The sequence below is a fragment of the Seriola dumerili genome, unplaced genomic scaffold, assembly GCF_002260705.1.
Source record: "Seriola dumerili isolate Sdu_G_001 unplaced genomic scaffold, Sdu_1.0 BDQW01001299.1, whole genome shotgun sequence".
Lineage (NCBI taxonomy): Eukaryota > Metazoa > Chordata > Actinopteri > Carangiformes > Carangidae > Seriola > Seriola dumerili.
In genome coordinates this window covers 3,076,788-3,096,316 of record NW_019175554.1, presented here as the reverse complement: position 1 = coordinate 3,096,316, position 19,529 = coordinate 3,076,788, and the positions used below count along the sequence as shown (strand labels likewise).

The 19,529-nt window shown below is 40.9% G+C and overlaps 1 protein-coding gene across 2 annotated transcripts; it reads left to right on the top strand.

Moving 5' to 3' along the window:
* The first annotated feature begins 408 nt into the window (after positions 1 to 408).
* Positions 409 to 10,667, top strand: ctdspl2 (CTD small phosphatase like 2). Of its 2 annotated transcripts, none has more exons than XM_022767887.1 (13): positions 409 to 560; positions 4,234 to 4,424; positions 5,414 to 5,552; positions 5,765 to 5,914; positions 6,661 to 6,909; positions 7,026 to 7,122; positions 7,857 to 7,968; positions 8,081 to 8,167; positions 8,457 to 8,519; positions 8,605 to 8,684; positions 8,882 to 9,008; positions 9,676 to 9,771; positions 9,915 to 10,667. In XM_022767887.1, the coding sequence occupies exons 2-13, from the start codon at positions 4,257 to 4,259 to the stop codon at positions 9,978 to 9,980; spliced, it is 1,434 nt and encodes a 477-aa protein (XP_022623608.1). In that variant the 5' UTR covers positions 409 to 560; positions 4,234 to 4,256; the 3' UTR covers positions 9,981 to 10,667. The 2 variants fall into 2 exon arrangements, with proteins under 2 accessions (XP_022623608.1, XP_022623607.1); XM_022767886.1 differs by lacking the exon at positions 409 to 560 and adding an exon at positions 1,342 to 1,375.
* Positions 10,668 to 19,529: the final 8,862 nt, after the last annotated feature.

The window sequence follows — 19,529 nt, the reverse complement described above, 5'->3', positions numbered from 1 at the left end:
TGTGATAATGCTTTAGAGTCAATGTAGATGAAAAAACGATAGTGGCGAAAAGATTACCCTGATGACCCAACTTTTCAATGTTAAAAATAAGTAATCTGCTTTCTAATTGCAAAGACTGTCATAGGTGTCCAGCACCTGAGAGCCTTTACTTCATAAATGTACTGTCCTGTGCTTTTCAGTAATGTTACCATATCTGTTGAGTATATACAACATATTTTATGAATGTTCGAATATTTGTAAAAGAGAAACAACAAACATGGTCAATCCACCTTTAACGAAGCTGGAAGAAGAAAAGACTAGTGATACTCTTCGCTGCGGACTGTGGCTGGTGTTTTTGAGAGGTAAGGGGGTGTGTCTGTGTCCCATACGGGTATCTGCCTCGGAGAGACTGAGCAGAGGCGGGAAATGGCGCCTGGTAACACAACGGTGTGTCATTTCGGAGACGGCCCTTGAGTAGACACAGAAAAAGTCGGAACAGATCACGAAAACAACCACCTCCTCAGTTGTGATGGTTAATCGGTCTTGAGTCGTTATCTCCAGACACTGCGGATCACTGTAAAGTAAGTCGGTAACGTTAACCAACCCTCGTCGTGCATTTGTCTTCTTTGGCTTGCGGTTTATGTAATGTTGGCTAACGACAGGATAAATATTTTCCTTCCCTGCCTGTGCACATCTGTTAGCCCGAAGCAGTTTTTGTAGAAGGCTAGGTTAGGTTAACGCTAAGCTATCTGTGCTAAGCTAGGTTACATAGCTAAGTGCAGCTAAAACACGGCCTACTTCGGACCTGGCTAATTCCTGGTCGACTCGATCAAAATTTAGGTTCATTGTGCTCTTTGTAACTAAACCAGTCTACAGACGCCTGCTAGAATATACATACAAAGCGGAGCTGTCTACATGTTGTTAAATAATGAATAGTTAACGCGAACTAACGCCAGGTTGAGTCTCCTAGCTTGCATCGAGGCTAACCTCGTCCAAACTGGCATTCCACAACTGAACTTTGCTAGCTTTACATTAGCTAGCCAACGTTATCCTCCACATTTAATATCCTTCCAGCGGGTGCTGAGTTGTATATGCTCGTATACCACAATTGCTAAATGAAATCTCATCAATTGCACTCTTCGGCAAAGATAACGCTGACTGGATCAACGGAGCATTTGGATAACGTTACTGTCTGTTAGCTGTTTTGATTAACGATGCCTGATGAGTTTTACTGTCAAAACGGCGTAAACGTTAACACTGTACAAAATTCGTGGAGACAGTTGAGTCAAACTGCACAGGAAACTTCACATTGGTCATCTAACTGATGTCCCTTACCTTATCTCATTGTTTTAACCTTAATTCGCTCAACTAACGATGCCGCACTGGCTTGCTAACGGTAAGTTAGCCTGCTTGGGCTCGCCTTGTTGAAACGTTAACATTACTAAGTGCCGACTGGTATTGTATGAACAGTGTAACGTTACCTATAGGTGCCACTTAAAATCTGAGAGTGTTAAAAGAAACTGTACTTTGCACACCTTCATAACTTCTGACGCGTTACACACGACCTCTTGTAGTTCTTTTAGGTAGCGTTAGCTCAAACGAGCTAGCTGCTCGATTAGCTCAAATGCTTGGCAGTCGTGATTATAAAGTGCAACTTTTACTAACGTTGTTTTGGGCACTAGTGAGGCAGCTTGGCCAGACGTGTCATGTGCTTTAACTTTAATTTCGTCCATTATGGTACATGCATTAGCCACCTCTTAAGTCTGTTAGCTATCCTTATCGGAGTAGTTTTTGCAGAGTGGACGGGGTTGTAGAAAGGGCCTCACTTGTCTCTCCACTGCGTCTGCTAGCTGGCTCATACAGTCTCAGTGGCATGCATGTTCTTATTTCCCGCTCACTTGCTCGTACCTAGCTATGTGCATGATCCTTGGGTAGTGGGAGATTTCTCAGTAAGGTAGATGTTTAGCAGCTATGATGTTGCTATCATGCGAGGTTTGATCACACAGCAACTAAATTTGATAGGCACTTAATTTTGATTTTATATAGCAGCAAGAGAAAAACCGAAATGTGTTGTGTATATACTATCGTTTACAAATCCCGAGAGTATGTAAGGAAAGAATGAAAAGACTTCAAGAATAGCATGAAGTGCAAGTGAATGGCATGATGTAGTAATATCTATAAGATCAACATCTGTATGAGAGACTTTATACATTACAGGGACAGTCTCATACATTAGAAAGTCAGGAAGAATAACAGTTTGCAGCATCTGTCAGTTTTTAACATATTAGGTTTACACATTTAATACTACATGGGGCCAAATAGTTACAGCTTGAACTATTGGTGCTTTGGTTATTTAAAAAAAAAACTGGAATGTGATGAGGGGAAAGTGTTAAAAAATTATGGGGATATTTATCAAACACACAGATATATTGCATTGGCATAAACAAGCAATGATCATAAAAAGACTTTCAGATATATTGATGCAGACTAACCTGTGGAATATGGGGATATGTTCAACCCTTAATTTTGCAGCTTTAAGTGTCCGTGTCATTGAGTTAGCATCTCTGATGGTCTTAGCAAAAAAAACAAAGACGAGCTTCACTGACATGTTTATTGGAAGTGTTACTGTAAAGCGTTACTGCTATGTAGACAGTTCACTGTGAAAATTAAACAAATGAGCAATATTGTAGCATTGTGTTTTTTTTGTATTACATAGTCTATGGGAAGCATTAGAGAATTGGTAGGGTATTAGACAAAGTAGTTTGTCAAGTAGCTTTTGAACCAATTCTGGATTGGACAAGGGAGGTAAACATAAACTGTCTAGCCTGTATAAAAGTATTGTGATTAGTGCAGCATTGAATTGCATAAGTAATATGATCTTACCAGAGTTGCATGTTACGGACACAATTAATTTATTAAGGAAGGTGTCAGTGCTGTGAAGTCTACCCAAATTAGAAATTGTTTTGGTTTTATGTTAGGGGATAGATGACTTCCAAAATCACAGAGGCATTAAGAGAGGTCTTCACAGTGTATACAACGTGAAAGAATTGTTTGGTGGATAGATAAGACATGATGGAAATGAGCAATTGCTTTCCAAAGAGGCACTGATAGTTTGTCTGTAGATCTGATCTTTCTGATCTTGACTTTTTTAGAGAGGTGGATAAAAGATTGACACTACTCTCTGGTTTAATCAGCTTTTTATCTCACAAAAGTAAACTTGCACTGTTTATATTTTCCAAAATGATCTCAGAATATTAAAATCTTGAATATTAAATCTTGAAAAATGACATTAATTTAAAAGCTATATTGTGTCTTCTCAAAAATGTTTGTGTGGCTGGTGTTTGGCATTGACATTCATGTCATTTCACTTTCTTGATCTGTTAATTTATTTAGTACTCTGGGCTGTCACAACTTTGAGGCTTGTTCCACTTTTCCTGCCTGTGGCTTTTAATTTAACGTAACCATGTACTCTGATGCTGTTAGTGCCTGTTTGTATTTTTGTGTCCATGTGATTGAGCAATAGTACGTAGGCCCACACCTCTTGTGCATTCATGGATACACCCCTGTGTAAATGTAAAGCAGATGTAGTGAAGGGCATTTACAGTATGTGAGATGTATAATATGTATTGAGAAGGTGCTATTGTGTTTTTTGGGTTCCTGACAGGTTGTGGATATGTCCGGACACATTTTCAGCCAGCTGCTGTTACGTAAGCGCAAAGGGCTGGCATGCTTGACTGACAATTTGTGTTGACTGTGAATAGTTTTTCGTTTTTCCTGTACAAACTTGAGGACAACGCTGACCAATTAAATCCCTCAACTCTGGAAAATAAGTAATGTATTTCTGTCAGATAAGTTTTGGGTCAAATTAGCCACATTTTACATCTTTGTCGGTCCATAAAATTATTTCAATTTCTGTATTTTAAACATTAATCTTGCATGCATGTAGTTAATAGTAGGGAGTGTTCGTAGAATGATGGAAGTAAAGCCAGCTGTGGCTGCCGTGATCCACTGTGATGTAAGTGAAATGGGATCTTGAATGCATCCAGATGTTGGCAGAAAATGCACCAGTATTACTCCAGTACACATAGATACATCCCACAGACTTATCCAACAGTTGAGATTGTTAGAACAACCTGTTGGTCCACTGTTAACTCAGTATTTGCTTAGATTTATTTCCTTGACTGTGCATAGTTTAATTAATTTCCCCTGTTTCTCTTCCTTCTGTCTTTCCCAATTTCTGATTTTCTGAAACAGCCTTACATGTGACTGCTAAAACAATGAGGCTGAGAATGCGTAAGGCGTCTCAGCAGCCGAACCCCAGTGTGGCAAGCCGCCCGTCCCGGACCAAGCGGAGGCATTCAGAAGTAGAAGAGGACACTCCTACTAGTGGAGGGAGGGGCTTGTTCTCGACCATCAAAAAGTTCATCAGAGGAAATGCTGTTAAGGTAACTACCTCTATGATCACATCGCATGACCTTGCTGTTTAATTGAATTCAATGCAAATGAGTGTGGTGCCCCTTCTGGAGGCATTGAAAAATTGTACCTGAAAAAGAAGTTGTCCTTTTCCTGTCAGTGTGTTTTGCTTACAAGTGTTACCTAAGCTTTTTGTCACTTCTCTGTTTTAAAACTCTATTTAGTCTGTGCTTTCCAGGTCTGTTGAGTTAAATACAGTGTTTCTTGGTGCAGAGTGTCATGTTTCCCAAAGAAATGTCTGGAGGAATGCAGCAGCTTGTCTGAGAACTCGGACTCGGGTCTAATTTTAGCTTTTGGCTCACAGAGTTGGTGTGCAGGGACAGGAGGTAGTAACAAGTGGAAAAGTCAACTCGGCTAAAAGGAGCTTTTCCTCTTGAAAGGCGAGGGGGATTTTTCATGTTTTTACTCATTATTGTTATTTCATGGTCTGCCACGTATTTCCTCATTAAGTCTTAATTAAGACTTTTATCATATTCTTTGTTTTTACTGCCTATCTTTATTTATTGTTTAACTCACTCACAAGTCAATTGAAGAAAAATCTTTTATGTTTCCACTAGTCTGCCTTTTTGACCATTGATATCTTAAGTCACCTGTAAACTGTGTGACAACAGTGATCTTGAACGTTCATTGCATTTCGTACCATGCAAGATGGGTGTAATAAGGTTGTAATTTGAGTCAAACTACACACTGTCAATGTTGTAGCACGTCGGATTGTGCGATTGATTTCTGGTGAATTGTAGTGCTATGATGTCAACAGGACAACACACCACTCGTGTTACACTTGTTAATTAAAGAAAAAAAAAAACAACAAAGTTGGTGTGTTACAAGGTTCTGTGTCATGTCTTGCCACATTCTGATTTGATTTGTAGTCATAGGTCCCTAAGTTTAGATCACCATCAGATGTGACTGTTTTTAGTGACTGATTACAACTGTTTACTGTATTTTGTCTTGTCTCCTGTAGGTGGAGCAGGAAAGCCCAGCCAAGAAGACACGCCTCCACTGTGATGTGGACAACAACTTGATCACCTCTACAACCCCAAACACCAACACCCCCCGCAGGACTATCAGCAGGGTTGGAAGGAGAGGCTCCATCAATGGACGTGAGTTGGGGGGGGGGACCTAATCATCGGTCTTTATTTGAGTTCCAGGCCTGTGTGGGCTGGGGACGATGCATGCAAAGCAGCACTCTTCTTGCTGTGAGGCGACAGTGCTGACCGCTGCACAACAGCACTAGGACATCGTTGATACCTGCCTGCAGAGTATTCCACTTGTCTCTGTTAACTCTCTCAAACCTGTCTCTTCTTCTCAACAGAGGCAACCAATCATGACAGGAGTAAGGAGAAGCCCAATGGCAGCCTTGAGGAGACGACGGCCGTTGAGGTGCCCACCAGCCCTCCCAGAACAACCCTACTTGGGACCATCTTCTCCCCTGTTTTCAACTTCTTCTCACCAGCTAAAAATGGTAAGCAGACCCTCAGGAAGCCTGTTTGATTCATGGAGAGCATCATAAACAGAGACCACAGCATCTGCGTCTACATGTGTCCATGTCTATGTGTGTGTTTTGCTGTACATGTTATAATGATTGAGAGACCGTAGGATAGAGATAAATAGTCCTATAGGTTACATTAACTTCCTGTTTTTTCATTTAGTAACACCCTCAAACACATGGACACCCGAAAAAATGGCTAAAATGGGTCCAACAGGTCAAATTGTGGCACACAAATTGGTAACCATACCCACATATTCTAGCCATGCCCTGAATTGGGAATATTTTGGGGAGAGATGTTTAAGGTGCTTAAAGATATATATACCCCTGCCCCCCAACATACAATATACACGGAAAATTGTGAATATGATTATATATATCAAATAAAATATGGTTGACTGAATTTGTACAAATCACATTAAAAAGTGTATTAGTGAAAGTCTGCAGCACACACTGTATGAAGGCATACAGTGTTGCACTGTTTTTCCTTTTCATTAAGCACCATCTTTTACTATCTCACTATAGCAACAACAATGTGCTGCCATGCTGCTCTCTAGTTTTTGGATGCAGTTGACACTGTAACCACAATATTACTCATGGTGTCATTAAATGTCTTTTTGTAAGTGCTTGATCACATTCATACTAATATGTTAATGTTCCTCCACTGTATAATATAGTATACTGTGCAGCTCTAACGCCTCTTTGTTGTATTTGTGTTTCAGCCTCCTCTGGTTCTGACTCTCCAGACCAGGCACTGGAAGCAGAGGAGATAGTCAAGCAGCTGGACATGGAGCAAGCTGTGGAGACACCCACCAGCACAGCCACATCTGCACAGGAACTGTGTGCCACCACTAACTTTTACTCCAGTGTATCACAGCTGCCACCTCTGCGACCTCCCCACATCCCAGAGGCATCTCCCACAGCGGAGGAGGCGGAGCTTGATGCAGATGCCGACCTTCCACCGCTTACAGGTAGAGATACTACAGCTAAGAAAACATGATTCTGAAACATTAGGAGTTTTCCTTCATGTTGAGGTAACAATAATAAAGTAAGTTCATTTAGCAACTTGTTCTTGTTGTGGTCGAAGCTCCAGGTTCCAGTCCAGATATGGCATATGTGGACTCTCCGCCCACTGCAGTACCACCAGAGGCATCCTATGAGGAAGACTGGGAAGTCTTTGACCCGTGAGTTAAACACAGCATCATGATAAAATGCATAGTCCTATAGCGAAACCTCGTTGAACAAAATTTACAACAAAACCCAAATGAGGATATTTGGAATGGGAAGTGTGGTGAGGTAGTTTAACCAAGCTTTTGGGAGAAGCAAGGGACTGATTGTAGTACAGCCAGGCATTTGATTCGGCCAAGTCAATGTTAAAATTAAGGCAAACGATATCTGGACCACCAACCTGACACCCTAACCTACAATAATGCAACTAGTTTGACCCATCTGTTACAGTTTTGTGCATTTGGCAATATATAAACAGGACATTTGTTTGTGACAGCAGGCTTTGAATTGTGTGTACAATCCAGAGGCACCAGGTGTGATGCCTTTGGGTAAATTAAAAATAATCTTTCCCAAGTTAATAACAATGGTGACACATTGCTGATTTATGATTTAACATTGATTGATCGTGTTGTACAGTTGCGTGTCCTTTATTCCTAGCAGATTAATTAAATTACTTTGATCATTGCCTTTGGTTTATATTTACCTATGCCATAGATACTTTGAGAGACATAAGTGGGAATCTGAACTAATATTATTATAGAATAAAAACTTTGTATTAAACATTTTTGGACACTCTAACATAATAGCTAACAAGTCGTCGTAGTTGTTCTCATATTCACTGTTGTCTTGTGCCTGTGTTAACTACCGTGGTTTTACATTGATGAGATTTATGGGATGTTTTGATACCTAGGTATTTCTTCATCAAGCACGTCCCTCCACTGACAGAAGAGCAGCTCACTCGTAAACCAGCCTTGCCACTGAAGACACGCAGCACACCTGAATTCTCTCTGGTCCTAGACCTGGTCAGTTATAGTGTACAACAAATATTTTCTTTATTTGTTTTATTGCTGTCATATTTGAAACACTGCAGATATTTGGAAAGGTTCCCAATATTGTGTCTGTTTTCTTCTGTAGGATGAAACATTGGTTCACTGTAGTTTGAATGAGCTGGAGGACGCAGCACTTACCTTCCCTGTTCTCTTTCAGGATGTCATTTACCAGGTAAGTGATGCCTCACAGGAATGTTTCCTGTAGTTTCTTCCACTAGAGGGGGCTAAAGTTATATTTGAAAAAAAACCTCATGTTGAGGAAAGTGTACTTGAATAAAGACACACTTGTCATAGAGGAACCATTCGATTAACAGATGCCAAAAGGAATACTTTTTTTGTCAAGATTAAGAGGTTATAATCTTTGATTCACTTCTAGTCTCTCACGGTGATGGCCTGCAGTTAACCTTGTTATATTTTTGATCATAAATGTTTGCTTACCTGTGGTCTGTTTTCATGTGCAGGTGTATGTGCGCCTGCGGCCTTTCTTTAGAGAGTTTCTGGAACGCATGTCTCAAATCTATGAGGTAAATATAACCTGGCTACTCCCCTTTATAAGTCCTAATTGCATCAGATTAGAAAACCTTGACCTTTGTCTTCTTCCTTTTCTAGATCATCCTTTTTACAGCCTCTAAAAAGGTGTATGCAGACAAACTGCTCAACATCTTGGATCCTAAAAAGCAGCTAGTGAGGTATGGTGTCTTTTGTGTCAGTCTTTTATAGTTACACAACAAACTCAAAAGCTGAAGCAAGCCTGAATGAAGAGAGCCACCGTTGAGGTGTCAGTGTTGTGGTTTGTCTGAATTATTGATTGCACTGACCTTGTCACGGATTGATTTTATTTTTTCTTCTCCTGTGTCTTTCCTTTCATCCCCCACTGAAACTGTAGACACAGGTTGTTTCGTGAACATTGTGTTTGCGTCCAAGGAAACTACATCAAGGACCTCAACATCTTAGGCAGAGATCTGTCAAAGACCATCATCATCGACAATTCACCACAAGCCTTTGCATATCAGGTGAACACCTAAACAAAAAAAAATAACACTAGCGGTTTCGTTTTATCTGGTTAACAACAAATATCGGCAATTGTCATTTTTTATGACAGTCTTAAAATGGAGCAAAACTTTTAAACTTGGTACAACTGCAGATTCTGTTGGTGATTATCAGACTAACTTCAGCCTGGTGTCTGACCAGAAAGTGCTCAGTTGTTTGGTTCCAAGTTTTCCACATTGTAAAGACCCAGAATGTTTTTTCCTGATATTGTCATGTGCTGCTCTGATTAATTACCCCAAAGCAAACATAGGATGTTGATCAGTCATTGTAACCTGCTGAACTGAATCAGCTGCAGCTTACATTAAATTATTTACCAGATGACTCTCTAAACAAGACCCTACTAGATATGTGGCATTTCCTGTGTGATACAACTCTTCACCTTGTTTTCCATGAAGGTTAACATAATATCTCATTAAAGTGCAATAATTTATTCTTAGAAATTGCACGTTAAGGTGTTATATTTGAGTCGACTGTCCAATCATACCCTGTTATTAACTTTGAGGTGATTTTTTTTTTTTTTTTTTAATTTGGAATTGTGGTTTCAATTCTAGAAAGAAGTTAATCATGTGATGGCAAGTGACATGTTTTTTATTTTTTATTTTTTGTCGTCTTGTTTGTTTGTCTTGACAGTTGTCCAATGGGATTCCAATAGAGAGCTGGTTCATGGACAAGAATGACAATGAGCTGCTGAAGCTGGTTCCCTTCCTGGAGAAGTTGGTTGAGATGGTAAGACATCTTACTCCTCAGAAGTTAATGTAGGACCTATTGCAGCAGCTCCATCAGAGTAATGTTTTACCATTTGAGTAATCTATTAATTTTATTAATCTAATTGGTTCTTTAATCTCTCTCCTGCCTGCTGAACTCGTCAGAATGAGGATGTGCGGCCGCACGTTCGAGAACGGTTCCGGCTTCACGACTTGTTGCCCCCTGATTGAACTGGATCACAGTCTCTCAGAACGGGACAACATGAAAAAACTGAAAACAACATGCGTGTAAAAAGCCCTTCTTTGGATTACAAACTACAACATTGCCATTACTGTTAAAATTTTAGCCTTTTTCCCTTTTTTTTGTTTCTTTTTTTCTTTTTCTTTTTCTTTTTTTTTAAATCCACCATTGCTTTTTAAAAAAAACTCCAAAAGAAAAACATTTTTAAAGATCCTGGTGACATTTTCTAATTATCTAAATGTATAGATGAAACTACACACACTATGAACAAGCCCAGGTAGACTCCTCTTTTTGACTGACTCTCCAGCTGTGGAGCCGGATACCGTCTCCACACTAAATTCTGAAGTCTTGGTGCTGGTTTAGTGGATATGAAAATGCCACCTGGTAAAGAGGAACTCCACCCCGACCGAGTCCCTGAACCCAAACCGACCCCTGGTGCTCACGCTGTTGACACTGATGAATAACGACACTCTGTGGCTACAGACGGTTTTCAGCGGGAATGACTGGCCTGTAAATCAATCTGTGCATGTGTGTATGTTTACTCCTAGCCACACACACACACACACTCACTGATTTGGTGTTTGGCAAACCTACAATCTGTAGCCTTTAAAATCATATGCATTCCTCCGTAGCTGAGTCAAGTTTCTATTGTTGGTTGCAGTTTTTTTCTGGTAAAACTGGTGTTTCATTGTTTAAAAAAAAAAAAAAAAAAAAAAAAAAAAAGTAACATATTCAAAATGTTTTACTTCTGTTTGTAAGATATGATGTTTTAAAAGGGGTCATGTAAGTTTTATTGTAAGCCTTATTCCAATAGGAGAACATGGTTGCATATTAATGATTGATGAGTCCACTGCATAGTAAGATGAAATGGAATTAATCCAGGACTTTTAAGTATAGTTTGTTCTCGTTCTAACAACTAGAGGTTTAAATCAGTGTGTTGGCTTCACTCTGGACACAACATGGCTCCCTAATTAAATGTTAGGATTAAGAATCTTGTTACCTGTAAATCTGACATATTGTAAAGGTCTGAGGGCATTCATTTTCAAAGTGATATGTGTCAACGTTAGCCTTTCTTTAATAATAGTATTTCATTTGTCTATAATCAGTATTGTCTTTTACTCCTAATCAAGTATTCTGGCGAAATCAGAGTTCTGTTTCTTTTAGTTGTGGTGTGTAATTTGATGGCTATGTCAGTAGCATTATGACTAATGTAGCACATCTCTGCCAGTGTGTCATGACGTCAAGCCATAGTAGTAATCTATGGCCAGACCCTGTACCAGCCATATCTGGCACCAGCAACATACTGTTTTAACTGTCAGCTTCATTGACTGCCCCTCTACCTGTCTGTTTCATACTTTTTACTTTTAAGCTTTTTCTTTTTTTTTCTTTTTTTTTGTATAGCACAGTTTAAAGCATTGTGTTTAAGAATGGTAACTATATGAATGTGTTTCTGCCTGACTTCAGCCTGGACATTCAAGCCAAACTGACATTTTACTCCACTGTTGTTTCAACTTAATTTATTTAATAGTGAGACAAACAGTAGGCAGATATGTTGATGTTGTATTGGCATCCCTACAAGCCTAAACCTGCGAGGTAAAGACAGAAAGATCAAATGCCTGTCAGTCGAAAAAAAGGCCAAACTCTTAAGAGTCAACTTGAACCTTTGTGACAATTTGGCATGCATTGTTGAACTTTTTACAGTTCTCGTTCAGTTTGAATCAAAGTGCATTTTATGTTAAAGCAAAAGTGAGTGTTTGGATTTGTCTGGGTTGCTTGTACAGTGCCATACGATTCCGCTCCTCACAAGCCCCCCCCCCACCCCATTGCTTAGATGGAAAGAGACAATCAGACCTCGAAGCTCTGCCGATACTGAAACCTGGATACACCCACCCTTCCCCTATTTTTTTTTCAGTGTGCAGTAGGTGTTGTGTACTGTGATTCCATTGCATCAGAACCCCCCACCCCCACCCCCATGAGTAAAATTGCCAGGTAATTCCTGTTGTGCCCTGCCCAAAGGACGCCTGCTGCTCACTTAACACAGGTTCTGTTCAGAGATGGTTTCCCGCCTGTCTTTGCCTTTTCTAACCAGAAGTCAGTAGCTCTCCAGAAATTAGAATTAGTTTGTGTTCAAGTAAAATTGTTACAGGGCACAATTGTTTACTCTGACGTAATGTTACGAGTACACATGTCCAGACTATGAATGTAAATTGTACATGGGGTGAAGTTTTAAGTGTCTTCCCGAATTCCTTGTTGTGTTCTCTCCTCATCAAGTAGAGCAAATAGATGAGGAGAGGTGCCAGCTCACATCTGCCAGTCAGATGTTGAAGAGGAGGCAAGAACAATGTTGCATGGAAGAGGAAACATGTCTTGAGGTCCCAACATGGTAGTCCCCTCCCTGCCCCCCATGACCTCTCACCATCCCAACTGCCACCTTTTTAGTATGCAAGCCTCACCTGGAGTGTGTGATGTAGCCCAGGTGTGCTCGTCTCCTCAGTGGGCGGTGTGATCATGTGTGATTATCACTCATGGCTTGTTTGTGAAGGATGGGTGGGAGGCATTTGATACTTTTAATCCAGCTCGTTTTTATGTGCATTACCAGTTTATTGTACACTTGAGTGTTGTACAATACATGCAGCTTCATGTTTAAAAAAATCCTTAAAGTAAGGAAAAAATTTTGTATTTTTGATTTCAAAAGGCATGTCATATCTACTTTTTAAATGTATTAATGAAGATTTAACTTTACATCAAATGGAGTGTTTTTTTTTTTCTTAAAAATATCTGTATGTTTAGTTTAGCGCTATGTCACTGAACTGTTAAATTTAGCATGTAGAGAATACAGCTTGCTTTGTGGGAGAGTCCTGAATTAAATTTTATTCATGGCACTTTTTCTGCAGAAAAAAAGCAATCGTGTTAATGATTTTTTTTTTCTTTATCCGTTAAGCCATTTTACTTGCAAGAACTGCTATTTGTGCTGAAGATGTATTTAAAAATGTTTTAAGACATCTTTGTTAGCCGTCAGGCTATGCTATTGTAAAGTGTATATACAGTTACATTGAATTTCTGAAACAAAGTTTTAAAGTTAAAACCTCTTGCATGCCCTTTGTTTTTATTTCTCTCGACTGTCTGCGATGATGCTGAAGGACAATTGATGGGACGAAGGAGGAATAATGCATTTTAATGGAACAGTTGCATTACACTCACACTCAGATAGTTGTAGCACTAAGTTTATTTCTCCATCTTTGACTAAAACATTAGGGACAGACTATTGATTGTACAAGCTTTAAATGTACAGACTCAAACCTTAGGCCCTGTGCCTTTTTGATTTATTCAATTCAAATGGTCCAACTGATGAGTATTTATGTCAGCAGGGTTTGCACTGTAATTTTAATTTATAGTCTTTTAGAATTTGCTCAGTAACCAAAGTAGACATAGACATTTCATTTTGAGGAGTGGTTTGTTTTCACATGACTACTGATTTAATTAACTTGTTAAATTTAGATTTGAAATGAACAATTAATGGATTTCATTTGAACGGGGTTCTCCCAAAGAGTTTTTAAAAACAGTAAAGCTCGGCAGAAAACATTTAAGCCACCCCTGAACTTTTAACTTAGAGGCTTTTTTCATTTATGGTACAAATTTGATCTTGTAAAGCCTGAATGAGGTTTTCTAAATTGGCACCTCAATTGAATTCACAATTGAATTGCGTTAATATGTACAAAAAAAAAACCGTTGAAAGTAATATAATTTACCCCGAATAGAACTTTTCTGAGGGATTAATTGATGCCATTTCAGTTTGTTTTGCTTCACGTGTATGTCTGCATCACACCCCTCAGACAACATCAGGTTGTACATGGGGATTAGAGTTTGTCTACCAGAGTCTGCGCACATGTCATGTAAATCCTCCGGCCGTCAGTCTGGTGTCTTCTGGCTGCTCTGACGGGACTCGGGTTTCAGTCGGAGGAGTTAATCAACACACCCGGTTAATAATTCAGCAGCGATGGCCGAGCTTGTTGCCGAAATCCCCTCTGCGTTTCACAGCCTGAGCTTCGCACCTACCTCTGCGCCCTTTACCGGAGTCCTTAATTACGCAGCTTTCAGGGCAGGTGTAGAGTTGCAGGCAGACGCGGAGGTGAAGAGGCTGCGGCCTCTGAGTCGAGTGGCATGTAAGAGGAGGGAGCGTCACCTCGGCCTGATGATGGGCGCAGGTGAACTTTGATGGATGGACGACAAGCTGGTTCAATGCGTTTTTGTGTGAACACTGAGTCTGTGCAGTTAGACCAGTATGACGCCTGTTCTTAACCCGGCTCTTCTGCCTCAGCTGAACAGCTCTGTCTCATCTACAGGATAAAACCAAGCGGAATATATTTGTTACTATCTGGATTGGTTGCCTGCTTGCGTCTGACTCAGGAGACTTACAATGTGGTCGACACCAGCTGCGTACATGGTGTGCATCCTGTTTGGTAAGTTCAAAATAGAAACTTTTAGTCTAGTAGAAAGGAGCAGTGTTTTGTTTTCTTATCAAGTCTGGAAACAAAAGGAAACAAAGACATTTCAAACCTCATGGGGAATTAAATGGTTAAATAAGAATTAAAAAGAAATATCACACAGTGCTTGATATGTTAAATTTGTTTTGACTTTCCAGTTTTCACAATAGCAGAGAGTAGATGAACAATTGTGTTGTTTTTTTGTTTTTTTTGGTTTGTTTTCTCATTATCTACAGGGATCATATGTGATGCCAAGCAAGTGCATTCTCAACCCAAAGTAATACAAAGACATACTGACCAGGCTCCTGAGGAGGCCACCAAATTAGAGGAAGACATCCAGAAAGTTATTAACCAGATCCACTCTTTGTCCGGTGAAAATGAAAACACACGCAGCTTCGTCTTCTCTCCCACAGAGGAGACAGTTTCATTAGATGCATACTATGGTGTACTGAGTAACCTGTACGCTCTCTTCCAACCGCTGCTGAGAGAGAGATTCTTAGATGACCTTCCCAAAATTTTAGTCTGTATTTTGTCTGGGAAGCAGGACTGTGGACTGGAGGCAGAGTTAACAAAGACTGTGTCCCTGGAGTTAGGGAAGCCACTGCTGGCGTTTGTGTCGTCTCTGAGATCCCAGACATGCTCTCCTCTGAACAGGGATGCAGAGTCATTCAGCTTCTCCAGGGCCTACCTCAGGATGGAGGAGTCAGTGGCGACAGCACTAAATGGTCTTCAGCAAACCTTTATAAATATACTGTCAAGTATCTCTCTTTCTGGGAATCTGATGAGCTCTGTGAGTGGCTTCATGGATGCAGCTGTGACAAATGTCTCAAAGTTCATGGCAACGTTACTCCAAGTACCAATGGACTACATCAAAATAGCTTTACAGTTTGGAATAAGAATACCATCTTTAGACGGACAAGAGACCTGTAAGCAAGGTAAAACATCATTTGAGTAGCGCCATGTCATTTTTTTCTAAACTGTACATTTATTACAAATTCTTTATGCTGCTTAAATTGGTTTCCCACTTGTTTTGCAGGAGATCTCAAGCAGCTCATTATGTGGTAAGTCGCTGAAGCTTTTGAACACTAATAGCACTGTGGAGCCATGAATTTAGGACTGGGTGTCTGTTATGTTTGTGTTGTGCGTGCACACATTCCTGCTGTTATTTCTGGCACTCCTGGTCCTAAAAGTAAACGTCCCATTCATCTTTCACATAGACATTGTTTGGTGACTCAGAGTTGGAGCAGTCCTATGGCTCTATCAGCATGAAATTCTAACAATTTACAAACATGTTAGTAAAAAGTCACAGGTACAGGCCTGTGTACAGAAATTAACCATTACACCCATGGTGCCTTTTGGCAAGAAATTGACATGGGAATACAAAATGGGGAGAAATGCATGCTCAGAAGCAGAGCAACCCACCAACAAAGGCAGTGAAGAAGGATACTAGCCAGTAGACATGGATATAAACTATAAAATTTAAAAAAGGGTTATTGAAAATTAATTATTAAATGTGTTTTGTTTAGGGGGATGAACCACAATGTGAGCTGGTCTTTCACTGACTCCATCACTGACATCCTCCTGGACATCTTCCTGCCTCCAGAGCAGTCTCTGTGCACATATCCAGGGCCAGAGTGCCGGAGTCCTCTCAGGGTCCCCTTCCAGCGCAGCGTCTCAGAGGCAATAGAAAACAGCCACGACATCCTTCTCAAGTGTGATCGCCACAATCTGGCCAGGCTCAATGACACACTGTGCGCTGACATCCTCACGGGTTCAAGAGTGGGGTCGTCTACATCTGTGCTCACCTTTTGCCAGGCGCTAAACTCCCTCCGCCCTAACCAGATAGAGCAGGTGTGGAGCACCACGTGTTATATTATTCAAGCACTGGTGTCTCCACTCCTCAGCAGGTCACCTGACTGCAGTGTTGGGGACACGCAGCCCTCCCCTGCCATCACCCCTCCCTCTAAGACTCTTTCCCTCCCTCAATTCACGCCTCATCGAGTAGCTAGAGAAGCCCCCAACCTCAAACTGCTCGCCTGTAACTACAACAGCTGGTTGGAAAACAAGATGGTGGATGCCGTCCTTGTGACACTGTGCAGTGATAATGAGCGTGAGGAGTTTGTGAAGCAGGTGTGTAACAGTGCCTTGTTGATGAGGAAGTTGCTCTCAGACCGGATGAACAGCTGGCTGTATGCATACTGTTCCAACTCCTCTGCAGACCTTGGGTACATGGTGAGTCATTTCTGCACCTATGAGCAGTGGATTGACCAGCCCACAATGCCGGTGGACCCCCTCTTACTGGAGTTCTGCATGAGCCTGGACAGTTCCAGACTTACCAAACTAATCTGTGAGCACACCGGATTCTTCATGCTTTTATTCTCCAACCCTGACAATTTCCAGTTCATGCCAAACTGCACAAACGTCCCTCCTCCCCTACCACTCCCTAACCCAGATTCCTTAATGTTAGAGTCTTGTCAGTACTCCGAGTGGCATGATCTGATGCAAATCGCCCCAGATGTTTTGTTACAATGCATCCGCCTTGATCAGAGTGGTTTCGCTAAAGAGGTTTGCTCTAACAAAACATTTCTAAACAGCCTGCTGAGTAATCAGGAAAACGCTTGGCTCGAGAATCACTGCGAAACATCCCTTACCATTCCAATCCCTGAGCCGACCCTGCCCTTCAACATCGCAGACTGGTGTGACTACCACACGTGGGGAGAACGGCAGGTGGACGATTCGGTGGTTGGCTTCTGTTGGCACAATGATCAGCTGGCTTTTCAGAAGAACGTCTGCTGCAAGGCGCCTGTGTTTGAAAAGCTGTTAGAAAACCCTCAGAACAAATGGCTGGTTTCAGTCTGCACAGACATAGAGGACATAAAGGTGTTACCACAGGTGGGTATTTTACCTGGATGACATGGCTCTGTTTATCCAAAGTCTAATCAACTTGTATACACAAAAAAAGAATGACAAATGTTATTTTAAGTCCTGTTTCATAGAAACATTGCCTCCACAGTAGGAGAGGCTCTTAAGATGCAGAAAGATTAAATTCTTTCCATGTGCGAAAAAAAAGAAATGTGACCAAAAGTGAACATTTCAGTCAAAAGGCCAGCATCAGCACAACATACAGACCATGTAATTCTAGAGACATAAATAGGTGATTGGATCAACAGCTGGTTGTTCAGCAGTTTCAGCTGGTGTGGTCACACACCTCTGCTACAAGGAAACCAGAATGAATACAAGGCAGTACTTGTACTATATGTGTCCGCATACACACATTCGTCCCCATATACAAGTCTTGAACTCTGTATGAGCTCTTCTGTATATGCACATAGAGAACTAAAGGCAGCAGTATTAATCACTAGAGGGGCAACAGAAAACTGCTACAGAAAACAAGTTAAAATGCCATTGTGCTGAATTTGTATGTTGACCATGTATTCACATCATCTGTACTTTAGGTGTGCAAGTACTCTGAGTGGACCCGTCCCATCATCGTGGACATGACTGAACTAGCTCTCTGCGCTGAGAGTGACCCGTCCAACTTCACCTCCAAAGTCTGCAACAATGATACCATCCTCCAGAACTTGTTGACCAATCAGGACAACACCTGGTTGATACAGCACTGTGCTAACCATTCAAATACTGGGGTGTCTCCTGATGGTGGTGTGGGACAAGGAGGTGACCTGACTGGATTCGACCCTGCTGAGCAGTGCCAGTACTCCAGCTGGAGTGTATCTCTTCCAGATGCAGCCCTCCTGACTCTCTGCTGGGAGCATGACCAGGCCAATTTTGTCTCCTCTATCTGCCATAACACTATTCTTCTTTTTTTGCTGTCCCGGGAGCCGTCCAGTGTTTGGGTGAGCAGCATATGTACCGCCTACACCAACTACACTACTACCAAGAACAGCACCACTCTAGACCCTAACTCTTGTCTGGCCAGAAACCTGGTGAAGCGATTCAACTGGACCTGCTCAGCCGACTTCGCCTCAGCCTGCCAGCCCGGGGCCAGTCCCAGTATGGCCCTGCAGATGATAGTGCGCTGCTGGGTGGAGAGTCTGAGGTCCAGGGTGGAGGATCTGCTGACTCCACGTGTGGCTACAGTGCTGGAGCAGGCAGTCAGCACTACTGTAGTGATCCTATTGGCTCTTGAGGAGGTCCAGAACACCTCGCTGCATGTCACAGAAAACATAAGACTCAGTGTGTTAGCGTCTGTAGTTCGCTATCTCGAGAGGGAAAACAACTTTGACAAAAAGAGGGTCTTGCTGCAGTGCTTCGGGGTAGGTAGTTTGATTGTGCAGTAAACGTTTGAAAAGAAAATCATCAGCCATGAAAGAAGTATTCACATTCTAGTAGCATTACTGCAATATAGAAATACTCTATTACTCTGCTGCATTTACTAATCATGCATTAAAAATTTCACTTAAGTAAAAGTATTACCAGCAAAATTTTCTAAAACTATCAAAAGTAAAAAGTATTCATTACTCAGAAGTGTTAGGGTTTCTCTTAGTGGAGGAAGAAGTACTACGGTCTTTTTACTGAAGTAAATGTACCACTACCACAATGTTGAAATACTCTACAAGTAAAGTTCAAGCTTTCAAAAGTACACAAGTAGTAGCATCAAAATGTATTTAAATTACCAAAAGTGAAAGTACTCTTTATGGATATTGGCCCATTTCAAAATGATATATATTACTGGTAAAGGTGCAGCTAATTTTACCTACATGACACACTGCTGGGTAGCTGAATCAATAATGGTGTATCATAATGTATTAGTTGATTATGTTTTATATTAATAGTCTGAATCTGTAAAGTAACTAGTGACTAATGTTATGAGCCAGAGATGTAGAGGAGTAAAAAGTACAGTATTTGTGTAACTGTCTTGAGTTACTTTCCACTGACCACTGGTTATATTATACTATACTATACTATTATTATACTGGGTTATAATCTCTCATTCAATAATGTCTAAGTAGCATTTTACTGTTTTAGTTGTCTGAGGTTGGGGATTTTAACTTTTTGCCATTTTTACTTCTTATACTGTGAGAATGGACAAGAATC

What these genes read in the sequence shown, in the direction of transcription:
- ctdspl2 (XM_022767886.1), top strand. Translation starts at nt 1,354, where the DNA reads ATGCCGCACTGGCTTGCTAACG. An exon ending in CGACCTTCCACCGCTTACAG is followed by an intron (nt 6,910 to 7,025) that starts GTAGAGATACTA and finishes TTGTGGTCGAAG; the next exon opens with CTCCAGGTTCCAGTCCAGAT. An exon ending in TTCAGGATGTCATTTACCAG is followed by an intron (nt 8,168 to 8,456) that starts GTAAGTGATGCC and finishes TTTCATGTGCAG; the next exon opens with GTGTATGTGCGCCTGCGGCC.